Genomic DNA, 12,159 nt, shown 5'->3' on the forward strand with positions numbered 1-12,159 from the left:
ATTCACTAAACTATAACTGGGGTGCTTGTATTTAGTGTACATAAAGACAGGCACAAAGTCTTTAAAGACCATATGGTCTACATCTTGGCAACGAACAAGCAATATCTATAATATACATTTCAAATCAATATTATTCGCCCTCCTGTGACTTTTGTATTCTCTTTTAAATATTGACCAAATGATGTTTAAAAGAGCAAGGAATTTTTCACAGTAAAAATATTATATGTTTTATGTCGGCTAGAATAAAAGCAGTTTATTACATTTTTAAATGCAGTTTATTTATTATTATTAAATTTTTAAAAAACCTTTTAAGGACAATATTATTAGCCCCCTTACGCAATATATATTTTTTGATTGTCTACAGTACAAACCATCACTATACAATGACTTGCCTAGTTAACCTAATTAACCTAGTTAGGCCATAAAATTGCACTTTAAGCTAAAAACTAGTATCTTGAAAAAATATCTAGTAAAATATTATGTACTGTCATTATGGCAAAGATAAAAGAAATCAGTTATTACAAATTAGTTAAACAGAAATTGGGGTGGGGGGGTGGGGGTTATAAAGGCGGCTAATAATTCAGGAGGGCGAATAATTCTGATTTCAACTGCATATAATAAACTAATGTTCCATTTCATATTTAAACCATTCACATGAAATCCCAAAACAGGTGGTAGAATCTGGATCCAGTAGTAGCCATGCCAGTTAATGCACATTTAACCATCTTGACCAGAGGCTGAAAGAGAATAATGGGAAATCAGACGTTTATCCTCAGGAGAAGCTGATGTTTTTAGGTCTGTCTTTGCATCATATTACCCTACTTACCAGGTGTTTCCTCTGGAGGAGAGGATTCTGCTTGATCTTCAGTTGCGTTTTCTGTGAAAATAGAGATGTAATCATCATTAAATAAAGATTTTTGGTTCAAAATGAGCATCAGAGTGAGGAATAAAAGAGATTTTGAACAAAGAATGGTTGTGGTGCCAGACGGTAAACTGCTGATCTACTGTAATTAACTCACACAACTGTCTTTAGGGTTTACAGAGAATGGTCAGAAAAAAGAAAGGAAAATATAGCCTTGTTAATGCCAGATGTCACTGCGGAAAGATCAGACGGTTTCAAGCTTCTAGAAACTGGTATAATCACTTTTTACAACTGAGTTCTGCAGAAGAGCTTCTCTGAACACAAAACATGTCAAACCTTGAAGCAGATGAGCTACAGCAGCAGAAGGGTGGGTTTTTCATCAATAGTTTGCGTTGCTGCTGGTGGTGTAATGTTTGGGGTTTCATTTTCTTGCCACGCTTCAAACAAGCCGAGCATCATTTAAGCATCACTACCTACCATCACAGCAAACCAAATCCATCTGTTTATGACCACAAATGTACACAGTCCATCCTGTGAAGGCTGCTTTTAAGCAGGATAATCTACCATGTCACAAAAACCTCAAACTGGTTTCTGGAACATTGAGACAGCAAGTTCACTAAACTCAAATGGCCTTTACTGTCTGCAGATCTCAACCCAATAAGAGGTTTATTTTCTCTGCTCTCCAATGATGGACTTAAACCTATAAAATGCTCTCAATTCACCTGCTGAGCCCAGAAGATGCATGATTTGTTTTTGTATTCTGTTCTGTGGTTTTTCATTATGTATTTGGAAATGTCAAAGCTTTTTTCCACATTGCATCCAACTGGCCAAGGTATTTGCATCAGTGAATAATCCGTCATTTACATTTGAAATTCAGACGGTGAGGCATGCCATAGCCCTCGCCACATTGAAGATTTGCCCAAAAGAATGACTGTTAAGATATAAAGAATCCACTACTCCAAATTCAGTTGTAGCAAATCCATAATCACAAAATGAAACTTGTTGGTTTAATTGTGGATTCAAACACAATATCAGCCCAGTTTTTGTGTTTGATGAGGGTCTCAGGTTAATTCAGAAATGAGCAAAACTGGGTATCTGGATAAAAAAAAATCTATTTATCTAGTATAGTAAAGTGTCATTTGAGTCATGTATAAGCAGAGGTCAGAGGCAGCTCTAATTGGGCAAGTCCGCTCCAAATAGGTGAGAGTTGAGCTCCAATTGTTCTGTAAAAACTTCCTGAGGCTTTTGATTGATTTAAATGTCTTAATAGTCCTACCCCTTACAGTAATGGAAAAAAACTTTAACTAATGTTTTACATGGTCACAATAATTACACTACACTGATAAACTATAGCGTGCGCCGCATACCTAAAAGCCACAGCTGTATCCCTTCTAATATTAAAGCTGTCTTTTAAGTCCATCCCACTTGAAGGTGTCTGGGGTTCAGTTATACCAAAGACTATAGAATACACAAGACATGTCACTCATATAGTTTTGAATGGGGAAAAGCGTAACAGCTTCTAGTACATGAGCCAATCATCGATCACTATAGACTGATGATTGTCCAGGGGAGGGGCTCGGACCAGATGTGAGTTTCTGCGGTTTTGTGTGATAAGAACATTTAGAAATTAAACTAAAGGGACAGTTGTTGTATAATTTTAATGATGTTTCCTAATATGAAATTTAAATGTAAGCTTGGCAATCTATTTCGTAGAATTTGATGTTTCCCCATTCAAACAGAATGCCCGAGCATACTGCCCGAGAGGCATTTCAAAGATGGCCGCCGAGTGAAATGACTTGCCTTAAAGGGTTGTTGCTAGATTGGATACGGTTGCGGCTGGAAGTTAACGAGAATTATTTATTAAATTTCCCATTAATTGTATTTAATAATGTCTACCCCCACCCCAACCCTAAACACAACCATCACAGTAACGTAAAAACAGTAGTTGTACCAAGTATTATTTATGCTATCGATTAAATTACCCAATAAATTGTTTTTTTTTTTTATTTATATAAAATATTAATTATTGTCATACAGTTTCATTAAAAAAGGCTGCTATATTGGTGTGCATATCGCACTGCCGGTCAGCCGCATATTTGATCTAGACTTTACCACCCTAAAGGGACTTTGGTTACAAACACTTGTGGTTACATCTGGGATGTCAAATAAGAGCACAGAACCTTTATTTACACAGCTTTCAAACATGAAAAAATCTATTATTATGGGCAATTACTGTGGGGAAATCACGAGATTTGTTTCTTAAGGGGGGCTTTTCTGATAAGACAGACAGTACGAAACACTATTTCTGTAGCCATAGATTGTTTATGCACTTTTTCTTAAAATCTGTCACTAGTTCTGCCTTTTTGATGACATCACGCATGTCATTAAAGATGTTTAGTCAGGAATCGATGTGTGGTTTGATATGTTTCTAATGCACACCATGACACATTTCAGAAATAAAATTGCATAATCTGACTTTCATGAAAAAACTACTGTGTAGTCTGAACCCGACATTACTACTAAAACCATTAATAACCTGATTTTATTTGTATTTTTTCAAGATTCAGTTCATCAGTTCATAGTAGCATATTTGTATGTTAGAAATACATAGTTCAGTAACAAGGGTTGGATAATAACACTATGAAATGGCCACAGTCATAACCTGCAGCCCAAGACCGGTTACTCACTGAAGCTAAGCAGGGCTGAGCCTGGTCAGTACCTGGATGGGTGACCTCATGGGAAAACTAGGTTGCTGGTGGAAGTGGTGTTAGTGAGTCCAACGGGGGGCGCTCAAACTGTGGCCTCAGAGTCCTAATGATCCAGTAAAGTGAAGGGGACACTATACTGTCAGTGAGCACCGTCTTTCGGATAAGACGTTAAAACCGAGGTCCTGACTCTCTGTGGTCATTAAAAATACCATTGCACTTCTCGTAAAGAGTGTAACCTCTGTGTCCTGGCCAAATTCCCTCCATCGACCCTTACCCATCAAGGCATTCCAATCATCTCCATCCACAGAATTGCTCTATCACTATTTCTCCACTCCACCTAAAGCTGGTGTGTGGTGAGTGCACTGGCACTGTTGTCCTGTGGCTGCCGTCGCATCATCCAAGTGGATGCTGCACACTGGTGTTGGTGTGGAAAGACCCCCCTTATGATTGTGAAAAGCTTTGGGTGTATGACCATACACGATAAATGTGCTATATAAATACACATTACATTTATGAAAGGCAGTGTTGAATTATTGGGCCAAGAACAGTTAGTAGGACACTTTCCAAGTTACTTAAGTACGACTGCCATCACCTTTTACTTTAAGTGTAAAGTATATATGTGTAAAATGGTCTACTGATACAAAGTTACTTCAGGCCCTCATTGCTAAAGTGAATGTGCGAAGTGTTTTGCATCTAGAGATACATCCCTCGAAAGTACCAAAGTCATTTGCATATACAAGCACCCACGCGAGGAAGAATACAATGTATCTTAAGTGTAAGAATTGCTCTGAGCCTGGTTTTTCAAACACTGTAGTCACTGTTCTTTAAGCAATTAAAACTGGGGGAAAAAGATAGTTTAAAATGTGAAATATACCACTGGGTGCTGGACCTTCAGTATTTTCAGCTGTGGTGGACGGGTTGGATTCAGCCTGGTCGGGGTTGGACTCAGCAGCAGCTGCTTCAGGTTCGGTGTGAGCTGAAGCAGCAGCAGAGCATTGGACTTCTTCATTTAGGTCTAAAATTGTCTCACTGTCTCCTGCAGGACCGCCATTTTCATTACTCGTTCCTTAGAGATTAAAACAAATATCAAGGTTGTTTAATGTCAACTAAAAGCAAAGTGGTTTTATTACTTCAGATTACACTTAAATCAACAAGTAAATTTATATAGAATTTTTTAAATACTAAAAATAAAATAACGCTAAATGTTATTTAAAATAAAAACACAGCAAAATCTTCCAATCCTGTAAAATAAACTGATATATAACAATATAACTCAAACCTACAGCAACATATTAATGATAATAAAATAGCCTTTTGACAATTTACCCCTAACATGATTATCTTAATCAATATAATAATGGTAATAAAGTGTATTGTCGCTATTATTGGCCTCATACTATTGACCACACATTTAGGCTTATTTTAAATAGCTCACAACAAGGCTAATATACATTTCGTGACCAAAAATTCACTTAAAAACAGCCATAATTCACATACCTGATCATTCCCAGTCCTTATAACTGCATTTTGAAATGTTATATAAAGCTGTTCATTCATTCATTTTCTTAGTCCCTTTATTAATCCGGGGTCGCCACAGCGGAATGAACCGCCAATTTATCCAGCACATGTTTCACGCAACGGATGCCCTTCCAGCCGCAACCCATCTCTGGGAAACATCCACACACACTCATTCACACTCATACACTACGGACAATTTAGCCTACCCAATTTACCTGTACCACATGTCTTTGGATTGTGGGGGAAAACGGAGCACCCGGAGGAAACCCACGCGAACGCGGGGAAAACATGCAAACTCCACACAGAAATGCCAACTGACCCAACGGAGGCTCGAACCAGCAATCTTCTTGCTGTGAGGCGACAGCACTACCTACTGCGCCACTGCGTCGCCTATATAAAGCTGTCTCGTGTATAAATATGGCTCAATTTTAAATTAATTTCATAATTTTTTCATCAGCCAGTATGAGTTTAGTATAATCTGAGTGTAAAGTATACTCGGTTCAACACATTTTACTATATTTAAATACTTTCCACAGAATTCTCGTCTCATAAACACAATGTTTTATGTCATGACCTTTCTCATATTCTGTATCAACAAGTCAACTCTTTCATAAGTAAACCTTAAAATACATGAGAAACCCCTAAACTAGCCTATAGTTGATTAATTTTATGACAATGTAAGCAATACATGGACATCCTGGATAAATAATGAAAGCTAATGTATCAAAAGGTACTTAGAAAGGATGCACTAAAGCAGGCAAACTAGCAGAGGTTTATGACATCAGACCTCTGATCAGACTAAAAGTACACAACATTTACATGAAACCTTCTTCTCAGCTCCATATATAACACTATTTGTTTAAATGTCACCGCTGACATGCATCAGGACACATGATGGGGCCGAGGATCTCCTCTGACCACCCTCTTAAAAATACATTATCTTTATTAGCATCAGTGAAGATATTTTAATTTACACAGAACATTTACAAAAAGGTTTTTTGGGTTATTAAAAATTCTTTAAAATTAGAAAGAGATGGTTTTAAGTTCTGTTAACTGAAAAGTGTAAATGTTTCTTCTATAGCACCACTCCAAAAAAACTAAAACTTACTTTTTTATACTTTAAGTTCCACAAATTCACAACAATGATGGTTCGGAAAATAAGCATAATAGGAACAAAAGAAAATGTAAACTTCCTTAATTGGTTTGACATCAAATTTACAACTAATTTACCATTTTATAATGCTTTTTAAATGTGTGGATACATATTATTTAATTTTTCATTATATTGCAATTAAAATAAAAAAATATACATTTTATTTGTATATTTCAGTTGTTCAACCCTGTTTTTTAACATTTATTTTAATAATAATAATAACAAATAGTATTTGTAATGCGCTTTTCTTAGACTCAAAGCTCTACAAGGCAAAGAACAAAATAAAACAGTTTAATAAAACAGTAAAACATTACAATAAACAAAAAAACACTACAATATATTTTTACAATATTTATCATTATTTTATTTTAACTACACATTTATTAAGTCTGCATGTTCTCCCCGTGTTCATTTGGGTTTCCTCCAGGAGCTCCGGTTTCCCCCACAAGTCCAAAAAACATGCTATAGGTAAATTGGGTAGGCTAAATTGTCCGTAGTGTATGTGTGTGAATGAGTGTGTATAGTTGTTTCCCAATGATGGGTTGCAGCTGGAAGGGCATCCGCTGCGTAAAACATATGCTGGATAAGTTGGTGGTTCATTCCGCTGTGGCGACCCCAGATTAATAAAGGGACTAAGCCGAAAAGAAAATAAATGAATGAATTTATTAAGTCATCCAGTGAATTCACATAACCACTAGTTTTTGGTAAGTCAGAATGTTGTGTTACATAAAATAATTAACTGTATATTACAGTGTTGCTATTTTATATTTAAAAGCAGCTATTTCAAGTTGTCACCTTAACCGTTAAAACGTGCATTTCTTCATACTCAAGTCTAATGCTTTAGTATCTGGGCAAGCCATTTAACCTTAGGATTCACCAGAGAGACTTTCAGTGTAATGAATACTGTAGTTCCTCTGGAAGAGACACTAGAGTCAAGTAGATCTAAACTGCATGGCGAACTGATGACAGCCCTCTGGATAAGGATCTGGGTGACTTACACAAAGGTTGAGTTTCATTTCAGGTTAGTGTGAGTCCGGATCCGAAAAGTAACTAAGAACAAAATCCCATCACCCATTTTTCCATTGCTGGTGCTGTATATTTACATGGTCAAAATTGACACAAATACCTGAAATTCCTCCTGAACCTCAAGAAAGTCTAGAAAAAAATAACAAACAAAGCTCAAGTAGGAATTTGTGTGCTGTTAAGTCTTACCTGCTGTGCATCCATCGTGTTTGGGTCTTGTTGTGTCTTGAGCTGTAGTCTGAGTGCTGGAAGTGCAGCCCATCGTGTGTTCCTCCTCTGACAGGACTGAAGTCGAGCACTTTACAGTGAGCGTTATCGTCACACATCCACTTCAAGTGCAGGAAGAAGCGCACTTGATAGAGACAGCAGTCATTCCCTCCTCAGGGAACACGTTGGGTGTATCTGAGTGGCGTTCATATGCAAACCTGCTCTTATTCGAGGTAACTTTACAGGTCACGGTTCAGTTTGCGTTTCTAACGCTGAAGCGAACTCATCCCTTGCCCGGTTGTTGAATGAAAATGATGAATGTTTGTAAAGAACTGGGCTGTATATGTGATAATTCATGCGTAACGTGAGTTTTATTGTAGTAATTATCTAAAGTTAAAAAAATTAATTAGAAAAAATGCATTTAAATTTAGTTAATAACATCACGTAGTAAGTAATGGTTTTGGCGACATCTACAGGGGACATCTGGACTGGCAGTGGTCAAAACTTATATATTGTATTTTACAATCTTATTAGGCAGGAGTGCCCAAACTTTTTCATATGAAGAGCCAAAAACCAAATATCATTTTGAGCCGTGGGTCGAAGGTAAATATACCAAACCATATTTCACAACATGGTTAATTTCCTAGTTTATTTCATAATATTTAAAAATAAATAAAAAAAACATTACTTTAAATTGTATTAACTAATGCAGTGTGACTTTTAAAATGATACCTTAATGCAATAAAAACATAACAGTGAACAGCAGAGTTTGCCTTTGCCTTGATTTGCTCCAAAGTCTCTGCATTGTCCTCTATCCATCAGGTGACACAGTATGTACATTTAAACTTAATCTGATTAATTTACAATATTTAATTGAAACATTTATATTCAGTTAGCTTTTAACAATAAAACAAAAGGCAACATTAGATTTGAAATGGCAATCTCTAAACCATCCCCATCATTCTCAGATGGGATGGCGGCCAAATCAAAGGTTACTTGCGGGCCCTAGTTTGGGCATCTCTGGGCTAAGGTATTGTATTACAAGGATATTGTATTTGTCAAAACTGACAACAAACAATAGCTTTTAACCTTTATGCTCTTATTATTAATGTGTACGCTTATAAATATCCAAAATAAAAATGTTCTTATAAATAAAAGGTTTAAAAATATATATATATATTAAAAATGTTATAGAAATATCATATACTGTATATATATAGAGAGAGAGAGACCCTTCTAAGTCGCATTGTTTAATATGCTTTAATCATTCTGCTTACATATAAATAAAATTTAGAAATTATTATATAATGATTTTATTTGGCATCCTAATAGGCTTTTAATGGCCTAAAAAACTATAGTTTGAATAGAAATATTTTTCATAATAAGGTGCAAAACAAACAAAATTTCATATGCCATTTTTAATGCAATGTTTACATTTTGTTCCTCTACATATATACAAGGGCTTTTTTGTTTAACAGAACATAACACAGACATATTACATATTTAGGCCTATATTTCAGCAGATATTGGAATAATGATATATGATCTAAAGCTTTAGTAGGCTAATTGTTTACCAAATTTGAAAAGCTGGACACAAAATAGGCTATAAGAGAATTCTGAGGGGATCTTGAAACGTTTCCTCTTATAGGCCTATAATCAGGAGATGTGGAAATATAAATGTGTCCAAAACATAGGTCCAAAAGCAAGCTCGAGTAGCCTACTGAGAGTAATGTAGGCCTAATCATCCAGCCTTTTTACTACACCTCTTTTAGCAAAAGCCCATAAGGGCGGATTGTGCTCTCCACTATGTACCTCTCGTTCTCAGCAGAAGTTCCCTTTGGTATAGGAACCAACCAAAAGTTCTTATTAATAGTGATTTCCCTCTTCTGGGGGTTGATTCTGTTCTGCATAATGACTTTGTAAGTCTTTCCGTTGTTTTGCGATGTGAATTTCTTGGTTGTCGCGTATCCATCCGCCACGTTGATGTCTGGAGATGAATAGATCCCTCTTCCGTAAGCCTGTCGGTCTCCAGCCTTGTAGTAAGACTTAATGATGCCCTCAGCTCCTTTTAAATCAGTTCCGTGGTAGGACACTGGCCATTCACCCGGCGCGGAACGGTTCCTCCATCCGCCGGTCCCCAGCCAGGCGTTTCCGTCCGGGTATTTGTCCCGCACCTTCAGCGCGAACCTCATCCAGCCGTACGGCCGCTTGTACGGCTCGCCCCCGCGCATACAGCCAGAATCATCATCATCTAACTCGGACATATTTGTGAAGTCAAAGTCATACGCTGGGTCGAAAAAGTCATCTGAAATTACAAATAACTGCTTTCTGAGTGACGATCTCGCGGTTTCTCTTTTAGGGGTTTCTTCTATTGTGTCCCAGTCCCACCGATCATCGATCCTCAAACGCCTCATATGAAAGGCCAGAGGCCATTCAGGTTCGACCAAGCGCACTTTATTATCAAGCAAGGAAAGAGATGGCAGATTGACAATTTGCAGTTGAATAGCTCCATCTAAATCTTTACAGTCTGATTTAAGTTTCACGGTGACTCCCGTAATGGCAGAGATCGCCTCGGTCAAGATAGATTTGTCCACATACATGGCGTTATTCTTGTTTATTAAGCACTGTTTCTGATCTGATAATGATTTGTCGTGAGTAAACTTGTAATAGTTGTTTTTGGTCTTTGTAGCCTATAGCGACCCACGTTATATTGGTCTCTATCAAGTGCTTAATTACAACACCTGCATCAGACCATCAGCTCATTAGCAGAGAGCTATTAAAGGGATAGTTCACCCAAAAGGGATTATTCACCCAATATTTACTCAATATTTCCTCTCCCTCGACTCGAGTGCTTATTCAACTTTATCAATTTCTTTCTTTTGTTGAACACAAAGGAAGATGTTTTTGAGGAAAGCTGGAAACCTGCAACCATTGACTTTCTTCAAAATATCTTCCTTTGTTTTCAACAGAAGAAAGAAACTCAAACAGGTCTGAAACAAGTGAAAAGTGAGCAAATGATGACAGAATTTTTATTTTGGGGTGAACTACCCTTTTAAAGTGAGAGATTCACGTGTCGCTCTTAAAATTTGTATACATTGATCAGGGATGGGCATTGGGCAGTATTTATGATACATGTATTTCAAATATGTATTTTAAATACAAAATAGTATTTTGTAATTTGTATTTAATAGTTTATGAAAATGGCTTCATATTTTGTTTCAAAATACTTTATTGTGTTGTATTTTTTGTATTGTTAAAATACTGTAAAATACTTTAAGAAGTCTACATGATGACATCATAAAAATGTAGCCTTTGATTGGAGCTTTCTCAGTTATTTGACAAGGCTTGAGATTAGACTAGAAAATTAAATAATACTGAAGAAGTTCATCAAAACTTTGCATGGAAATTATGCATCACATATAAAGAAAGTAACAGACAAATAGCAGTGATAAAATCTAGAGCAGGACAAATCAGACAGGAAAATAAGACAAATAACATTAAAAAGTCCTACATTGCATGGCGATACCTAAAAAAAGGCTGTTTCAGCTGATCTGCAGGTGTTCTTTATAGTTAATTACAAATGTTGACATAGTTAATCAGTAAAAACAAAAATATTAAATAATATTCCAGTCTACTAGTCATAAACTCCCCAGTTTTTAAGTTAGCATGTTTTATATTGAGTTTTGAAGAGTAAACATGATTTATAGAAGAGAAAACATGATTTATAGAAATGACTAAAACTGGAGATTTTAGTAGTTTTCAGAAATCGTGATCAAAGAAATTGTTTTATTAATCAATTTTACATTGAGTATTGAAGATTTCAATTGCAAAAATGTTGAAAAATAAGACTTTTAAGAGATGGTGGCATTAAATGGTCTTTACAGTGCTTAAAGAGATAATCTTCAAGACAGGACTTTCTGTATGAATTGTGTACAAAACCTATGCTAAAATCAAAGAGAAATACAAGTTTTATGAATAAAACTTACACAAGTTACATTTTTTATAAAATCCTCATGTATAATAGAGATAAATGAGGTGCAGAGAAGCTGACTTAAACTTGCTCAGAGTAAAGCTGTTGTTATCAATTATTGTTTACTTCACTAAATCAGTTTAATATTTGATCCGATAGGCCTATTGAAAGAAAGTTTGCGGGGAAAAAGTCATGCTTCTTTTTAAAAGGATTTCGCAGTATTTACAAAATGCAGTATTTTTTTTATACATATTGTGGCTGCTGTATTTTGTAGTTCATTTTGATACCCTTAAAATTTTGGTATTTTGTATTTTATTTTTAAATACATGTCAATATATTTTTGCCAATCGCTGACATTTATGCCATGGAATAACCACTTTGGTTCCCTAAAGAGCCTTCGTTGAGCAGTTGTTAAAGGAAAAGGTAGAAAAGGCCTACCCCAAAATGAAAAACAATTCCTCATTTTCAAGTGGTTCAAAACCATTATGAGTTTCTTTTGTCTGTTAAACAGAAAAGACGGAGAAAGCTGGAATCTGACCATTGACTTCCATAGTATTTGTTTTTCCTGTTATAAAAGTCAATGGTTACCTGCTTTTGTGTTAATAATAAATAAATAAATATAAGTAACCCAAAGTTTTGAAACAAGTAAAGGGATAAAATTAAAATTTTGGGTTTTGTTTTTTGTGTCAAATATTATAATTGTGTATAAATAATAATA

At 35.8% G+C, this 12,159-nt stretch overlaps 1 protein-coding gene across 1 annotated transcript; it reads right to left on the reverse strand.

Moving 5' to 3' along the window:
* Positions 1–561: 561 nt before the first annotated feature.
* On the reverse strand, positions 562–7,665 carry si:dkey-284p5.3 (uncharacterized protein LOC557830 homolog). Its single transcript, XM_056480296.1, has 4 exons — positions 7,454–7,665; positions 4,445–4,636; positions 827–877; positions 562–737 (listed from the first exon to the last, which is right to left on the reverse strand). The coding sequence occupies exons 1-4, from the start codon at positions 7,524–7,526 to the stop codon at positions 718–720; spliced, it is 336 nt and encodes a 111-aa protein (XP_056336271.1). The 5' UTR covers positions 7,527–7,665; the 3' UTR covers positions 562–717.
* Between the last annotated feature and the right edge of the window lie 4,494 nt (positions 7,666–12,159).

The sequence above is a fragment of the Danio aesculapii genome, chromosome 19 (assembly GCF_903798145.1).
Source record: "Danio aesculapii chromosome 19, fDanAes4.1, whole genome shotgun sequence".
In the NCBI taxonomy this organism is placed as follows: domain Eukaryota; kingdom Metazoa; phylum Chordata; class Actinopteri; order Cypriniformes; family Danionidae; genus Danio; species Danio aesculapii.